We start from the raw sequence: 18,375 nt of genomic DNA, 5'->3' as shown, positions 1-18,375 counted from the left end.
GAAACACTTGATTTCCAATCAGGCACCACACAAGAAGGCTATGTTTTTGAGATGTAGAGGCAAATGTTGGCTTCAATATTGCTGCTAAGAAGTTGTGAGTACTTCTGTTCCAGAATTTCCTTTAAATCCCCTTGGCTCAGACGGATCTTGCACCTGGCTATGCGCTTTGGCTGAGAGGCGCATATTGATCAACTGCAAATTTGGTGGTTATGGCTCTAATACGAAAGCAAGAGAATGTTATCGAAAAACAACATAGGCAAGGATGACACCTTCACCCTGTCAGCACTTTCTTTTGCGGATCTTGCTTCATTGATAAGGCAGATATTTATTTGGCATCACGCAGTTCACATTTCTTTGAAGCGATTCATTTAGTGTTTCAACAGCAGACTATGACCTCTCTCATCTTCTCAAATAATAGCCGATTAGGCGTCTTAGTGAAGGGATGGTACAGATGTTTGGTCAGGCTATTCTACTAGGCTTTTGGCGATAGCTTCTGCTGCCTTCCCACACGCTGTCTTCCTGCTAAAAAATTCGGGTGCTCGCAAATAGTGCCCCGAGTACTCCAGTGGATTTCAGCACCAGTTCGAAGAAGAAAAAGTCATGGCAGAGAATGAGACACAAGTGTATTCACATTATTTACAGGAGATAATTTGAATACTGTCCACGACTGGAATTTTTCTCTTTCACACTTTGTTGTCTTCTTTCCAGCCTTCACACTTTGTTGCCTTCTGCATAATGTGCCTCCACAGGTTGATCAGGGTTGAACCATTCTTTCGTAAGAGCGCACAAGCTAATGGATCGTGGGCGAGTGCTTCTTTATGAGCACCCACTTGAAGACAGAGCACAAATGCAGTTTTTCAACTAAATGTCTGAAACAACCTCTGCACACAGGGCACTCATTGGATGCGTTGATGTCGATGCTGTTGCTGCACAGTGTCACTGGAGCCATGCAAGTTCCGCCAGAGATTCTGCAGATTTCAAGAAAAAATGTACAGGTCTATTTAAGCAGTTGCAATAATGCACAAATATAAACCTAGAGACAATGTGCATAAAGGAGGTTTGAAATGAAAGTGATCCGATGGGTTGCGTTAGGAGTGGGACGCATGCTTGCACAATGTAAACCAACAATCTAAAGAACATTGTTTTTACACGTGGTACGTCATTATTGGTCCATCCACAAAAAAAAAAAAAAAGAGTGCAGCCAAAAGGCTTTTCGCAAGGCAAAATCAAGTTATTTATACCATTAAAAGTCCAGGTACTCCAAGACTTGGTGATGTCGTGGAATAAGAGTCTAGCAGTGGCACTAGGCATCGCCATACAACCGAGCGTAATGGTGCATGCTCCATATATCAAGCATCAGCAATGGTGTACACACAAGTATGCATTTGGTTCTCACATCTAACAAAGCTGTACGTTAAAAAATAGCCCAAGTTGGTGAGCTGTACATTCTAAGCAAATTCAAGTACCTATTGATCTTGCATAAGTGGAGATGCACTGAACACATGCTTTTGCACTATAAGAAACTATGAACCACATTCCTGGAAAAAGACATCTTCTCTAATTCCTCTAGCCGTCAACAGATCTCACCCTGTGAGACTACCTTCTGGTCGTTTTGTCTTTGGTAGTCTTAGTGTTGCTTCACTGTGAGGTCACGAAGATGATGCATGGAAGATGGGCTGCTGGCCATTGTCATCCATGCAGAGATGTTCCTAAAAAACAGCACACACAGTTTTTAAGCAAGGCTGCCAGAGCAATATACAGCAAGGCTGCAATTCCATTTAAGCAACTTCCATTTATTGTGAGTCTACTGTAATGGTAAGTTGAAACAGGAAGTAGCTATTGGCCTTTAATTTGGCTCAAACGAAGTAAAATGAAAAATTGCCCAATTTAACAGCACAATTTCACTCACAGGAGGAAGTATGTTCGTAGGGCTACTTGGCTCTACCTGACCTGAAATAAGTGTTTTTGTTTTTATTGTGAGCTCGATTTAGATTGCAAGATTTACACTGAACAAAGAATACAGATACATTCACAAAAGAGCACTATGCTCAGCAGAGCTTATTCGGATTTAAGGTCACCAAATCATACTCAGCTGAGCTAAAATGCACTCAAGATCACTAGGCTGGTGTGTTTGAGTGAGACCAACTGAGTGAAATCTTGGCAACATTGGGCATGAGCCACCAGTTGAGTAAAACCTTGGTGACTGAGTCATAGTGAACACTAACTAAATATATATTTTTGCAAAAGTCTGCGTGACCTATGTTCAGGAGTTGTATAACTTTACGCTGTTTAACGTATCAGTATTACTCCAACAATACTAACATAAAGTTGATTAACTTGGCTACGAAGCATAAACACCCAAATTCACTTACAGAAGGAAGCATGGCTGTAGGGCTACTTGGTTCTGCCTTGATCTCAACACACTCCATGACCTGAATGAAGAGTTTTTCATTTTTAATAGTGAGCTCAGCTCGGAATGAAAGATATAAATTGAACAAGAAATACAGACACACTAACAAAACAGCCCCATAGTCAGCCAAGCTCACGTAAACTAAAAAAATCACAAAAGTTATGCACATATTCGTCTGCCTTTAAGATGCAACATGCTGCTGCCTTCTAAAGTTGTATCCAACTTTAAGAAAGACTGCTCCTCACACGGACATCGAATAAGCAAAGTGCAGGTGACTGCTATGAACGCAAATTGACGGTAGGTTCGCACTGTTTTAACAACGTAAAAAAGTCATAGCTTCGCCACAAGGGCTAAGCAATGAATTCGATGGCAACAAATTGTAATGTTATACAAATAAAGGCTAGCAGCTAACTTTAGAATCTGATCTGGCGTAACTCTAAAATGCTGGCGTAAGGGAATATGGTCACTTCAACGAGCAGGTTTTCGTGAGAGGTTGTCGTGCTATCACTTCAAGACTAAGTAAGAGGTAACAGTGCAGCATGTACAAGGCTATGAGCAGTCTGCTAACCTGTCGAAATAACGCACAGGACCGCGCCCGTTTGATCAATGTTCACAGTTCCTGCCCAATCGACACAGCCTCCGCACTGGCACCCCTTCATACTCCTATGCGTGATAGAGCCAGCCAGCACATATCATCTCTGCTTGAGTCGCGTCCATCGGCAGCCTTTACACACTTTCCCTCATATGTAGAACATGCAACACGCAGGGCAATGTTACCGATCTGGACTTGATACAAAACAAGGTCGCGATGGCAAAAATGAGCCTCGAGTGTCCATGTAATTGCTACCACAATCAAATACTATACTTTTCAGTGATTGCGATCAGCCTAGAATAAGAAGCTACGTCACTTTATGCCATTTGGCGTATCAGCATTACTCGAACAATGTGCATTTAAAACAGGAGGTCTTCTAATTTGGCTATGAAGAATGAACACCCAAATCGTCCTATTCAACAGTGCACTTCACTTACGAGAGGAAGGATGGCCTCAGGGCTACTTGGTTCCGCCTTGATGTGAACACTCTCCATGACCTGAAAGAAGCATTTTTTAAGTTTTTTCTTTGCTTCAGAGTGAAGTTTGGAATAAGGTATTTATTTTGAACCAAACATATAGATGCACTGAAAAAAAAAACACACTTTGCCCTATTTCACTGGCAGCTTCGTATAGTGTCTCAAGATTTCCATATACCTCCAGACAAAACAATCTTTCAATGCAAGCAAAATTAAATCCAGATTTTTTATTTAAGCAGAGCTCCTAAAGCTATAACTTTCACGTTTTGGTCATGTCATGCGAGTTGTTTGTTGAATGGAGTGCAAACTATGCTGGCCAAAGTGAATGGTAAGAGAAAACGACATCACTCATTCACGAAATGTTTATATGGTATTCTTTAAGTTGTAAGATGTGTCGGTGAGCTCAGAGAACTTGAGTTAAATAGATATCGCTCAAGCTCATACACCTATGTTGTCACCAGGGGTCGACACTGACTTGCTGCCGCTTAAGAGAAACTGCACGCCCATGTAGGCAAGCTACAACTTAAGTGAAATAAGTCTTGTCACTTTACATTGAGATATTATAAAACAATAAAGCTGGTCCAAAATCAACACATTTTCATTGAAGCCTGCAGGTATAACATAAAGGCCTGCACCTTTTTAAGCCAGTGCATTTTTGGCACACTCCCTGTGTGGTGTCCTTTAAGAGGCATTCTGCAACCACCAGAAGCCTTGGCCATAAGAGTGCACATCGTGCAACCATTGTATCAAGTCCTCAAGCTCCCAAGTTATACTGTGCAACCTTGACTTGAATACCGCTAACCTAAAACAGCAGCTCGCAATTAGTTAGTGTGAAGAACCATTATTTGTAGCTGTGTTATTCCATGTTGCCCTTCCCTTACAGGAGACGGTGCAGGTGAAATGCTGACTGCCATCGTGACCTCCTCCTCGACGGCACCAAGGTCCAAATCCTGAAAATAATGTTTTTGTCTTACTTCTGAGCTAAGTTAATAACAGAACACTTACTTTAATAACCACACAGACACTTACAGTAGAACCCCAATGGTACGTTTTTCACGGGACTAAAAAAACAACGTAAGGGCTGGGAAACGTAAGAAATGAGAAACGGGAAAAAATGAGAAGATAGAGTAGTGGCGAGAAGCGCACAATCTTATTTCAAACCTTTCGCTTGAAGAAATCGTGCAGCGTCGCATGGTGCCTTTTCTCACGCCCAATCAGTACAAGGCATCACTCAAGCACCTGCAGTGCCATGTGGCTTCCGGCGGGGGCACGGCGCACAAATCTCCACAACACATCCAGTGCTGTTACACCTGATGAAGCCGTAGGTTCCGATAACTGCTCCGACACCTGCTCCACCTCCTTAATATCGTCATCACTGACACACGCATCGGCACACTCGGCGTCGTCAATGGAAGTGTAATCGCTATACGCGATGCCGTCAGCGATAGCGAGTCCCCTCCGACACCCAGTCCACGCAAACAGGATGACTCCGGGCAACAAAAACTAATCTGGAAGCCCGTACTCTTGATGAATGCATCAAGACCAATTTTTAGCACCCAAACACGTCGTAGACGCTATGTTTAGATGAAAAATACAGACCTCTGAGGTGGTTTTTATGGTGGTGGGACTTAAAAATGCATCATAGGTGTCGCCCTCACCGTTTCTAACAGCCAATTCGACCATCAAGCCACCAAGCAGACCAAGCCGAGCCACGTGAAAAGTCGACATGGCCGCATGGGTCGTCTCGAAGGGCCGGTTTGCAATGTACAATGCGGGAATTGTTGTGGGAACAGTGGGTTTCCCAAGCATTGGATCCTATGGGAGCTATGCCGGGCCGGCCGAAAACGACTTCACAGCAAGGAAAACGCAGCACCCGGGAACGTAACAGTGGGGTTCTAATGTATTGAATAAGGTGAGAATTATATAAGGCCCATTTCCGGTGAACAATACTGGTGTGACCAAGTCAAGGCCCAACTGTTAGATGCATTGCAGAATAACAGATAGGTGGGCAAGTTGGTTTCAGTTAGTACACAGTGCATGTCCTGTTTTCTTCTAGTCTTTCTGTATTTTTTCTGAAGCTGCTTTTTACACCAACTGTTAGATGTTGCATCGTTTTATGCTGTTAGCAATATCAGTAGTGTTTGAATAAGGCTAACTTAAGTAAGGAGACTGCCATTACCTCTTGAAGTTGGTCACGAAAATGAAAATGCAAGCTTACAGATTAAGAAAGTGCACTTCACTTACAGGCGCAAGCATGGTCGTAGGGCTACTTGGCTCCACCTTGATGTTAATGGCCTCCATGACCTGAAAGAAGCACTTACATTATTTCTGAGCTATTTTCGGAATTAAGCATCTATTACACCACCTATACCGTAAAATGCCGAGCAAGCGCACCCCCTACGGTGAAGGATAATCCGACCAGATATGGAGGGGGGGGGGGGCGCTTGCTCGGTCCCGGACTGAAATTCAAGATGGCGGTGGGAGAGCCGCTAAACATAAAAAATGCCCATCGATGTTTCTAATGAAATGCTTCATTTATTTACTGTGTTTATTCCCCCTGGTCACTGTCAAACTCGTCAAACGACTCCTCAGAGTCGGACGCAAATGTTAAGTCTGCGCACTCGGCCTGCAGACACCTGCGGTCTTCTGGTGGTACATCGCTGACACCGGAGAGCCTGGCGTGCAGCACAGCATCCTCCGAACCATCTAGTGCATTAGATATGCCACATCTGCTGAATATGCGCTCAGTGTACTAATTCTTGTGGTTCTTTTTGCACACGCGATGCTCGCCTTGAAAAAAAAGTGGCCGCAGGGGAGGGGCGGGGTGGGGGTGGGGGGGCGCTTGCTCAGTCATTGGTGCTTATTTCAGATCTCCCGAAAAAGGGAGCGGTTGCTTGCTCGGCATTTTATGTACATAAACTGGAAAAGAAATCCCACACTTAGCTCAACTTCACTCAATGATAGCAGTACATAAACAAGACTAAAGTTGTGACAACAGGTGAAGAACAGATGATTCAAATAAAAAACAAAGTACTAGGTTTAAAGAATACCATGTTCTTCTATGATCCAGATTAGACTTGGCAAAAATGTTAACCTGCGCACGAACCTACTAGCCCAACAATATACCTTGCTCCAGATTAGACAAATATGGCAGCTCTACCAAAGAAATTCAGCAGGATGCAGTCAAGTCCACTAATAAGGATATGAAATTTAATAACCCGTCGGATACAACCTGCACCGCAAACTTCTCTATGTCTTCTGCCGTGAAATGAACTGCTACCTGCTGTTACGATCAGCTTTGGAGTGCGAGGTGGCCGGCGCCATGATGCGCGCTGAGGTCAGTCACGCTTGTCACTAATAATGTTTCCCCTCAGGCCGGTGCTTGGAGGAAGGCACGGAGCGCGGCATGTTTCGGGAGTTTGTGCCCGCGTGGGCAGGCAGGCATGGATCTTGCAGCCGCAGACGGGTTCTGACTGGAACAAAGGGGAGGCCTCGGAGGACTCTTTCAACCGGGTGCAGTCGGCATGGGACAGCGCCTACCTCGAGTTCCCCACCAACCCTCTGCATTCTTTATTCTGGACGCAGACATGAAAGAATGTGCGAGTTCGGGGAGCCTTCCGTCTCCCTCTTGAGGTCAGCGACACTTCGCTCCCTTCTACCTTTTCGGACTCTCATCCTCGCCTTGGGGTCATTGGGCCGTGGCTTGTGTACTGTGTGACTCATTGCCTCCGTTCTGGAGGCCGGATACCAGAATGGCAAGTCACCGGATTGGCGGGAGCTGCGGACACCGCTTTTGAGTGCCTCAGGGTTGTCTGACCTGGGGCTTTATAAGCTGAAGACTTGTTGTAAAAATCTCTCTCTCTTTTGACATCTCATGACGCCTCTACGTAAATAAACCTCTGTTCTCTCTAGTATGATCCGCCTTCCTCTCTGCAAAAGATGGGCTAACACTCCGGCGGGGGCCAGCTACCATTGACTTGACCCGCCGGACCCGGGTTGTAACACTATACATTCCCATGCTGCATTCTCAGTCATAGCAGTTAAATCTGGCTCGATGTCTGCACAGAATGGAAAAGGAACACGAAATGTAAAAATAATGAAAAAAAAAAGTAAATTCCATATTGTATGTTCACTTACAAGATCCAGTGTGTTTGGAGGGCTGCGTGGTTCCACCTTGATATCAACACTCTCCGAGACCTGAAAAAAGCGTTTTCCAATTGTAACCTCAATTCAGACCATAAGGTTTACTTTGGGCAAGAATACAGACACAATAACGAAAGGTCTCTGTACATCATCCAATTTTGCTTAGGCATACTGAAGTGATGCACCAGGCACGAATGGTAGAAACCACACCATAACGTGTTGCTAGTACCATTTTCCATTATGCAGAAGCACACAAACCAGGTGGCCTTCCCTGGATCCACACCGACAAAAAAAAACCACAGCACGAATGACAGACTCCACGCCCAGCTTATATTGGCCGTTTCTAAAAGTGCCCGAAAATCTAGAAAAAGAAAAGAATTGGAGCACAATTAAGCTCCACCTATAAAAGTGGAAAATGACAGTGTCATTGCCGATGACACCGTTTCTGCGACACGGGCTCTTTAACGCAAAATGATTGGAGGGTGTGGCACCATCTTGTCATAGCAATCTTCGCGTTAGCAGCCGCACACCGAAACAACTGTACTACTGTGGCAGACGTCAGCTTCAACCTCAGAGTTGTCATGGATGTTTGGGTAGCATGCTTGCCTCAAACCCGAAAGGCCTGGGTTTGATTCCCATCTAGACCAAAATGTTCTTTTCAGTTCAATTACCTCAATTTATTTGCAGAAGCTCCCTCGAGAAACATGGTGTCTATCCAAGCATGCTTTGACCTTTTTGTATTCTTTGCATCTGTCAAGATTTTTGTGCTCACTGCCGCCGACACTGCATTTTCTGCTAAGCAAGCTTCTTAACACAATTGTGTCAGGAAGGAAACTACGATACTTTCTTGCTACCTTCGGCCTTACTCTTTCAGGGGTGGCATACATCTTGAGGTGATAAGAAACACCCCAATTCTGCCCAATTCCACAAAACACATCACTTACAAGAGACAGCAAAGGCGGAGGGCTATTTGACCTCATAATCTTGTGCTTGACGTCCCTGTAGGTCCTGTCTTGAAAAACAAATTTTTTTTTTCTTTGAGCTAAGATAGTAACAGGGCAATTACTTTTGACCTTACGCATATTCAAATAGTAAATGTGCCATACTTTGTCACATTTTGGTTATACATACTGGCAGGAACCAGTCAGGAATTGCCTGTTAGAAGTGGTGTCATACTATGCGCCTATCATGCAATCAACATCAGTTGAATAACGTTAACTTTAAACAGGAGGTCACTACTGCACTTTAACCTAGCTCAGAAAAATGAAAACACAGGACTATATACTTCCATACTGCACAACACTTACAGTAGGGAGTGTAACCGTAAGGCTCCCCAATTCTACCTTGATGTCAACACTCGCTGTGAACTAAAAGAAGTGTTTCTCTTTTTAAAGGGGCTCAGCAACGCTTTTCGAGCATGGTCAGAAAATGCTGCCGATCGGTGGTCGAGGCTCCCAAGAACACGCAAGCCAAACATTATAGCGCACCATGCAGCCTGGAATTTATAATTAATTGTAAATTCAGCTAGAAATTGCTCCTTCTTCTCTACAAATGATGCCATATACCCAAATTACTGTGCCGTATACATACCTAAAATCCGCAGCTGTTGGCTGATTTGAGCATTGTGAGCTGCCTACTTACAGTGGCTGCCACGTGCCCGCGCGCATACTCGCGATCACACTGAAAGTAAGCCGCGTGCTTGAAGAAAAAAAAATGTTCAAGGTCATGACACATGCTGATGAAGGGATGCACCTTCTTGCCCCTTTGTCATCCCCCTGACGGATTCTAAAAATTTTTGCAGCATATGATACGTGAAGAACCATGCGCTAATAGTGAGACGATTCCATTATAACTGTTGCAGGGCCCCTTTAAAATTCAGAGGTGAACTGAAATCAAAGCATTTAATCTGAAGAAAGAATACAGGCACACTGATGAAAGAGCTTTATGGCTCATCAAATCTGAATTAAATGTACCAAAGCAAAGCTCACAGGCATTATAAGGTATCCTATTTTGTGCCATTATCTTTCTCCAGGTGGTCGGTTTATGGCGTCCCAAAGCGACTAGGGCTATGAGAAACACCGTAGTGGCAGGCTCAGGACAATTTCGACTACCCGAGGTTCTCAACGTGCACCAACATTGCACAGTACAAGGGCCTCTAGCATTTCGCCTGCACCCAAATGTGACGACCTCAGCAGAGTTCAAACCCGCGTCTTTAGGGTCAGCAGTCAAGCAACGTAATCAATTAGCGTAATACAGCAGGCAATCTCTCTCCACTATATGGTTGTGCTTGAACCTACTGGCTTTTTCGAAAGAGCGCGAACAATGCAATATAACAAAGTGAAAACAAGAAAACTGTGAACCGTGGTCATCAATAGCATGAAATGTATTTAACAGACTACTGCAATGGCCGGAAACACTGCTATGGAGGCATGCATGCTGCAATCTTTGCATAAGATTTGTAAAACTTCTAAGATATAACACGCGAGTTTAGCTTGAGTAATGCTAACTTAGGCAGGGGCTCATACCTGTTGCTAAGTTATAGTTGGCGTGTAAAATACTACCTTTAATTACATAATTTCGTTATTTGTTTTAATTACAGGAGACTGCATAAAATTTGGCACCTTAATCTGCTTGTTGGTGTCCCCGTAGGCCAAATCCTGCAAAAATGTACTGTATTAACCCTTTCACAGCCAATCCCGAGATAACTCAGGCAACGACACACGCAAAAGCCCTGCCAATCCCGAATATACTCGTTTCGCCTCTTTAAATTGCTCCCAGCCCCTAGCAAGACAATTCTCGTAAAAAAAATCACGCTGTATCCGCGAAGTGAATGATGATTGAAGAGCTGGCTTGGAGAAGATCGGGAAAACCCGTGAATCTTCTGTACAAGTCCTCTACCATCATATGAAGACGTGACACACATTATATATACATATATACACAATGTTTTATTAATTTACAATTTTGATGAACTATATACACAATTTACAATTATATACACAGTCGTGAAGTATATATACAAGAAATATCTAAGAGCATCCGATTCTCCATTGTCGACACTTGCAGACGCAATAAAGGAGGTTTAAAAAAAAATTCTGGAGTGGAACTTCTCGCAACGCCTTGCCAGCAAAAGTGAAGCCAGCTTTTGCCCACCAAAGAGCTCGGAAACACGCCCTTTTCTGGTGATGCCTACTTGGAGATCAAATGGCTTTGATCTGTTAGTGTAAGTACCACGTTAATCATAAAATAAAAGATCGTTGTTGCCGACAAAAGTAATTTTTCTAGAGGAGTACAGGTGATTGATCTCCAATAAAATTTACCACGACTTTGAGGCTTACTAACGAAAACTAGTAACACAATGACACACTTGGAGCGGTATCTGACCCGTAAAATTTGCCGCATTAAACTAGTCTGGCGTGCGAGGAACACGCTCGCTTTCCTTCGCCAAACGCCGATGGTTTATCGTGCCCCTACTAAGATGGCGAGCGCAGCCGCCATCTTTTGGTGGGCACGACTTCACTCTTGCGCAATAATCGCCACTCCAGCAATTTTTTTTTTTAACCTCCTTGGACGCAACGCTCCTAATGTTCTTTCAATTTGAAAACTGCGACGCGCACGACGAAGTGGCACTAAAAATAGCTGTCCGACGCTCGCCTGGCTGTCGATGAAGACACGACGCGCATAGCGCTCCTCTTCACGTTCCACGACGCTTTGAATGGATGGATTCAGGTTACGGCGCGGGACTTCGCCCCAGCTTAAGAACCTGACGAGCCAGCTCCTAAAATCACGCCATATCCACGGTGAATTATGATTGAGGAGCCGGCTCGGAGAAGATCGGGAAAACCCGTGAATCTTTCGAACCACAAGCGGTCGCATACCTTGCAGCTGTGGCCGAACGGTCCATCGGGGAACTCGCGCTTGTAGCGCGCGTCGGCGCCGCCAGCTTCGGTTTGCGACCGCTTTCGGCGCTTTACTGCCGCTTCCCGCGCCCGCTCCGCTTCGAGGTTCTCTTGCCGCCGCTTACGTGCCGCCTCCGCTTCGCGAGCCTTCTTCTCGGGGTCCGCACGACGCTGGCGTCTTTCTTCGGCCTCGCGAGCTCGCACCGCAGGGTCTTGTCGGCGGGCCCGCGCTGCTGCTGCCCTACGAGCTCTAGCCGCCGCTTGCATCGCCTCCAAGGTATTCATGAGGAGTAGCTGCGCTAATTAGCGCGCGCGTCGAGTGTGCAGCGGAGTGTGCGGAATCGGGGAAGAGCAGGTGTGTGCCGCGCCGATGGCGATGATGAATTGTGGTCCTGCCCTTTGTAACGGGTAGGCAGCTGTCAAGTGCCATAACCAAAAAAAAAAGGAGAAATAAAAGAAAAAAAATGTGATAGACACACACATAACGAAATGTCACGTTCGCAACAGCCAGCCAGTGTCTCCTTTCAGACCGGCTACATTGACATTGTCTGAACGTCTACATTGTCTGCGCGTCGGCATTGTCGGCGAGGCGCCATCTAGCGGGCGACTTGTGAACTATTGCACAGCTGCGCCTGTAGCGGGCACCTCTGGAACTAAGGTTACGGCGCGGGACTTCGCCCCAGCTTAAAGGGGCCCTCTAACACTCTTCAACCCCCCATTTTTTACTCGTGGATTGCGTAGACTGAAGTACGGACGAACTAGTGCAGCAAGAACGGCAGCGATAGCGGCACGCAGTACGAAGTTATTCAATTTAGAAAATCCAAAATACAAGAAAAAAAAATGCCTGCCCTCAACTCGATTTTCGCGGGGTCACGTGACCACATTTCACTCTCTGCTGTGACGTCGGATGGCGCTCCAATGAAATGGGCTGAAAGCTCTTACGTAGGGGAAGCTCGCACACCATTGTTGCTTCTCCTTTCCAACGTATTGTTGACGTCGTTGCCATAGTAACAAACGTGGTTCCTCCTGACTTGTCAGAACTTGAGCGGGCGCTACTGCTTCGTAGCGAGGCTGGGGAGGCTTTGTCTACTGTTCCTTACAACGACATTCCATGTCATTCCCTCTTCTCATTGTGAGAAGGGAATTTGTGGAGCGGCATGGGCGGTTAAACACGGTCGCCCCTACGCGGGTTGTTGGGTGAGCAGCCCGACGAGTTACAAGTGTGCAGCGACAACAATTCAACGAAGAGAATTACTTGCACCGTTTCAACAACAATCATGAGCCTACCGCACATGCGGAAAGAGGCAGCTCGCAAACGTACAGACGCAAAAAGAAGGAAGAGGGGCAAGCGTTTCATATGGACATCCGACCGGCGCAGGCAAAAAAAAAAAAAAGGAAAGCCAGAGCAACCAGAGGCGAAATGGCAACCGGCGCCTCTGTCGTACTTTGTGGTTGTAGTGATATTTTTTGTTGCGACGGCGGCTATTTGGAGTTCATTGAAAAAGCACAGAAAAGAAAAACGAAACACAATAGTAATCTCAACTTTGATGCAACGCCGTTATTACTTCTAACGTTACATTTATCCAATCATAGGCCAGCGCCCATCTTCGTCATTTCCGCCCGCAATAGTTCTGACAAGCGCCACTACGCGCTGATGCGGTCAGCAGCGATGTAGCGACTTCAACGCGTGATTAAAATACTAAATAATTTGATATCGGTGCTTAAACTTATGCTAAAATTATCCCCAGCCATCAGTCTACGCAACCCGCAAGTAAAAAATGGGGGGTTGAATAGTGTTGGAGGGCCCCTTTAAGAACCCGGCGAGCCAGCTCCTAAAAAATATAATGTGAATGTCGGCTCGTGACTCTCTGCCAGCGTCTCGGCAGCGCTGTCATGGCGAGTCAGCATGCCACGCGCGTGCGCTATTTGACAAAAGAAGAAATTCAGCAGCTCTTGACTAATTCAAATTCCGACTAAAAGGGCTAATTAGTGTCTCAGCGACTCTGATTAATGGGTAAATATCTATTAGGAGTTAATTATTTAGTTAATTGTTTTTATTGAGTGCTACTTTTATTTTGATGAGATAATCCCCTATAAAAATGTTAACAAGTCCTTAACAGCATCCCACTGCATTGCTAACAGAAGATTTCCGCATAACGTGCAGAAGAAAAAGAACCCAACATGGAGTGTGCAGCAGTGCCAAAATACCCAGCAGTGAAAGGGTTAAAGGGACACTAAGGAGAAACACGAAGTTGATATGGGACAAAAGATGGGCATTCGAGAATGTGTGGAGGTTTTCATTCAGTGCAAAAGGATGACTTATTAGTGGAGAAATTCGTAATCAAAGACCAAATATCTCTTACTCAATTTCCCTTGCCTCAAATTTGGCACTGGAGCCATGTCGTCACTGATTTCATTGCTCTCAGCGAATGAGAGGGCGCCATAAAACATCACCGAATGCGCAGGCAGCCGCTTCACTGTTTTCCGCGATCATGGCTGCAATGGATGTCGGTGCAGACGTTGAATCCGTTGAACCTTGCAACGAAGACCTCGCAAGGGAAGTGGGTTTACAGTTTAGCGACCTAAGCCAAGTGAAGCGCAATATGCTCCTTCGAGCTCGCGCGGCAGGTGTTCCTGTGTACGACAGCGGGTCGTTGGCCGCGTCGTCGGAGAGCGAAGCCTCATTATCGCCGACACACAGTTTCATTTCGTGTTTCATCACACAGTGCACTTTCGATCGCATTCAAGCACTGACAGGGATCGAACTTATCGACCACAGCCAGCCACATTCTGCAGTTTGCACAAATAAGTTAGTTGCGATTCAAAAAGTAGATCCCGACTGGACTCGATAGCTGTCAAAAGTGCGCCGTGGGACCTAGTACTGTAGGTGAAACGACATCGCAACGAATTCGGATATAACTTATTTTTATTATGATTGACGTCATAAGGAAGCTATGCCTCAAGGAATAAAATTTTTATCAAAGAATTCGATTTCGATCGGACTCCACCTAGACCAAAATACCTTGTTACCTTGTCATGCGCAGCTCCCAACAAACAATACCTTACGCAAAGAGGAGCCTCCTGCAGCTATGTATAGAACTTTTTCCGTTCACCCTAGATTTTATGAATGCAGCCCAATGTGAAATTTTTGTGTGCTTGCTTGGTACTGTTTCAGGTGGACTGCGGACATTGCGGGGTACTCAACTTCAGCGAGGAGGAGTGCCTCTGCTGTCGAGAGATGGAACAGCCTGTCACCGCTGCGCAGCTTGAAAAATGCATCACGGAGCACCCAGAGTTCCACCTCTTGTGTCTCAACATCGCTGTGCTCTGTATTCTGTACTGCGGTGCGCAGGGACTGCATGGATGAAGACATCTACAAGTAAATTATTTTTACTTGATGATATGGCACTACCGATTCTTTTTTTCCATAATTAAAAAAAAATCTTATTGCTGTACGGACGCACCATTGTTGTGAGAATAAGATAATCTGCTGCCTTGCATCTGATGCATATTATTGGCTGAACTAGTGCAGTACGTGCGTCGCCTTAGCTGCAATTTTCAAGAGCAAGGATTCAGGTTGTATGGGTCAGCACAGCTCCGTGAACTGCTGTACACGCAAGCATGAATTGTATTATAGCACTACGGCTTGTGTTGTTTTTCAAAAGATTTGACTGCTCAATGTGCGTTACCACTTTTAATTACTACAGGAGATTCTGCTACACTGCCTGCAGGCAGTTCGTACGCTGGCTGTGGGGTCACTTGGCAAAGGTCACCGCTTCATTCTACCATCATGCGTCGTGGTCAAAATTCAGGGCAACCCCCCCCCCCCCCCCGAGAACCCAACAGGATTCAGATATCCAGAGTAACAGAAGAGTGCAAATAAATGAGCCGGCTGTGCAAACAGCACACTCAGCGTCTCTACAGGCGTGCTCCGCTCGGCAAGAGGATCAGCTGTGCAACTCTGCTCTTCTTTACCACCTTTGTATGTGTGCAGGGTTTGTTCACAACACCGAATCTGCCCCAGCAAACATTGTGCGAGTGTGTGCCGTTTAGAAAGTGAAAGCTTTCGTGTGATATCACTCCTCGAAACTGCTGTGGCAGTTAAAAACTGCACTCGCAACGTTTCTACAGGTATACTCTGCTCAGCAGTGGGATCAGCTGTAACTTGAATCTTCATTGGTGCCTTCGCAGTGAAGTCCAGTGGGGTCTTCTTGTGTGTTATAGCTGTAACTTGGCTATTCATTGGTGCCATTGCAGTGACGTCCCATGGGGTCTGCATGTGTGCTATGGTCAGAAATTGTCAAGATTTCTCCAGCTTGTGTTGCTTAGAATGAATCAATAATTCCATGATACAACAGCCATGGTTGTTTGGTTAGGAGGCAATTGAGTTTAGGGAAAGGGATGACATAACATGATGAATGCCCGCCTCATGTGCAGACTCCCGCAAAAACAGCAGAATGTCTTGGGCTTAAATGTCATTGTTTTGCAAGCCCCAGGCTTTGAAGGTGGCGATGTGTTGTCTGAATTACCATGAACCAACTAGCCCAAGCCTCAACCCTAGAAAGAGCTGTTCCTCACGCGCCCACGTAACCTCGCTCCGCGACACAGCCCCATCTCTTGCTTGGCAGCGAAGCTAAGTACGAGAACTACAATGCATGGGCGCCATAGGGTGAAAATAATGTTACAGGAGGTGAAACTACCCCCACAGTGTGGAAAAATTTCCTGTCACACCATTGTGCAATTGCACATAGCAGCTATACCAAGGAGCATTTTCAATATATGAGGTAGTGAACACGGCAGCCGTGTAGATGATGTGGCCAGTTTTGCTTGATGCACACATCCCATTTGTACTACTGTGCTGAGTGTGAAATAAAGCATAACTCAAGACAGCACGGAAAGCCACGACACTCTGTGGAGTGTGTCTGAAGCTATAGCTCCGGACTTTCGATAATGAATGACAAGCAACATCATTATGCATCTCTGGCATAGCCACTGCTGCCTCCTTCCTTGGTGGAAACCAAAGCGTGCCAATAAAGGTCTGATTTTCTGTGGCCTCAGCATGCAGTTTGTGCGTGCACCATGGTTTACAACCATGACTGCTTTGCGAGAATCCTCGAAAGATGTTCATTAATTCAAGGGTCATATGGGATAGTGATGCCTCGGGCTGACTTGCCCATTGTTGTCTGCTATAGGGGATGAAGGGGATTTGATGGAGTGGTGCTTTCAAAGATATCTCTGTGGAAGGGTAGTTGCTTTCTCGACACACAGCCCATGAGGGCTCCTGTCTATCTATGTTTGTTTAGTTCTGCAGATACATTGCATTCTCTTTTTCTCTCTTGTGATGTGTAGATTGCATGCTGTGTGTGTTTACTGCTAGATGCAACAGAAAACTGAGCAGACAGCGGAGGGCCAAAGAGACCAAAACAAGACTGGAGAGGTACTTTTCACTGATGGGGTTTCTGAGGTCTTATATTGTAGAGTCAGACACAGACCAACTGGGAAGGAACAGATTCCACTTGGCCCCACTGCCTGAAATTGAGGAACGCTCATCTCATGAGTCAATGTCTGGGAGAAACCCGTCAGCCTCGCCAGACGTGAGGAACCACGAAGGGGGAGATGTGCCAGGTCAAGAGGACAAACTGCAACCATAAAGAAATCAATCCTGACGAGGCTCGTCTGTCCCACAGGGCTACAAGACGCGGAGTGGACGTGTAGGCAAGCGAGAGCGAGGTGTGCTGTGTGTGTTTACTGCTGTAGAAACAGGAATACAAAGGAGAAGGCCAATCATCATCATGCTGTCATGTTCTAATCATCTGAATAAACGGTTCTAACCATTGCGGCTCTTCGGTTTTTTCGCTAACAACATGGTGCCGTGACCACCCTTTCCTCATCGACAAGGCGGATGGCAGAGCTTCAGCTGAAGGAAATGAGGCAGCAGGCGTGCAACCGGGAGCAGCAGCAGTGGAGCCGAGAGCGACCACCCAAGGAAGAGGCCATCATTGTAACGTGAATGTAAGCTTGCATCTTGTTCAACATGAATCGAAATGTTGTTTCACAGAAGAGGAAAACTTTGAGGATGCAGATAATGAATCTCATCACAGAGGCGGAAAGAAAAATGAATGACAGAGAAGGCGTAGACTCTCTAAGCATAAGCCCTAGCAAAATCAAGGGCATAACGGAAAGTTTGAAAGCAGCAAATATGCAAATGGCATCATTTGTAACAGAGGAAACAGGAGCAGATGAATTTGAAAGAGTAGTGGAATGTGACATAAAGATAATTACAGCAATTTCAAAGATAGAGTCCAGCATTAAGAAGTTAGCAGTAATACGCATGATAGACCACCATCAATGGGAGTAAAAGAAAATGAAAAATGTCAGAAAATCAGCCTACTGACTGTAATGTGAAACTGCCAAAGCTAGACATGTTCAGGTTTGATGGCAACAAGCTGACAAGGCAAAGATTTTGGACGCAGTTTGATAGTGCAATTCATCTTCAACAGAATTTACCAGAGAGTCAAAAGTTCCACTACTTAATCTCTGTTCTTGAAAGAAAGGCAGCTGCTCTTACTGAAGGGCTACAGTACTCAGATAAGAATTACCAGGCAGCTGTGAAGCTTTTTAATGAGGAATTTGGCAATGAAGAACATTTGAAGGGAACTTACATGAATGCATTGATAAAGTCAGAAGCAGTTAAGAATCCGAAAGACGTCAAGGGTTTACGAGAACTTTGCCAGACAAGTGCACACAAACGCGCTGGAAGCGCTCGAAGTTGCAGTAGATTCATACGTTCCAATGCTGATGCCTATTTTAGAGCGTTGCACACCGCAAGAATTGTTTAATGACTACCAATTTTAC

General features: G+C 45.4%; 1 protein-coding gene and 1 long non-coding RNA gene across 3 annotated transcripts in view; one reads left to right on the top strand and one right to left on the bottom strand.

Moving 5' to 3' along the window:
* Positions 1 to 205: 205 nt before the first annotated feature.
* The window catches only part of LOC125759811 (uncharacterized), a 28,640-nt gene continuing 10,470 nt past the window's right edge, over positions 206 to 18,375 (bottom strand). The window contains exons 1-8 of one of the 2 annotated variants that reach the window (XM_049419058.1): positions 11,500 to 11,913; positions 7,616 to 7,675; positions 5,723 to 5,782; positions 4,360 to 4,428; positions 3,440 to 3,499; positions 2,373 to 2,432; positions 1,588 to 1,709; positions 206 to 968 (exon numbers count right to left, since the gene is read on the bottom strand). In XM_049419058.1, the coding sequence (XP_049275015.1) occupies positions 1,650 to 1,709; positions 2,373 to 2,432; positions 3,440 to 3,499; positions 4,360 to 4,428; positions 5,723 to 5,782; positions 7,616 to 7,675; positions 11,500 to 11,805 (675 nt within the window). In that variant the 5' untranslated portion in view covers positions 11,806 to 11,913 and the 3' untranslated portion in view covers positions 206 to 968; positions 1,588 to 1,649. Of the gene's footprint in view, positions 969 to 1,587; positions 1,710 to 2,372; positions 2,433 to 3,439; positions 3,500 to 4,359; positions 4,429 to 5,722; positions 5,783 to 7,615; positions 7,676 to 11,499; positions 11,914 to 18,375 lie in introns of those variants that run through there. The other variant, XM_049419057.1, reaches the window with a different exon arrangement.
* On the top strand, positions 14,013 to 17,357 carry LOC119404867 (uncharacterized). The gene is made up of 2 exons (XR_007417503.1): positions 14,013 to 14,899; positions 15,228 to 17,357. It is a non-coding gene; the product is annotated as an uncharacterized LOC119404867 (long non-coding RNA).

The sequence above is a fragment of the Rhipicephalus sanguineus genome, chromosome 9 (genome assembly GCF_013339695.2).
Source record: "Rhipicephalus sanguineus isolate Rsan-2018 chromosome 9, BIME_Rsan_1.4, whole genome shotgun sequence".
In the NCBI taxonomy this organism is placed as follows: Eukaryota; Metazoa; Arthropoda; class Arachnida; order Ixodida; family Ixodidae; genus Rhipicephalus; species Rhipicephalus sanguineus.
The sequence above is the reverse complement of the archived record's forward strand: the minus strand, read 5'-3'. Positions and strand labels throughout refer to the sequence as shown.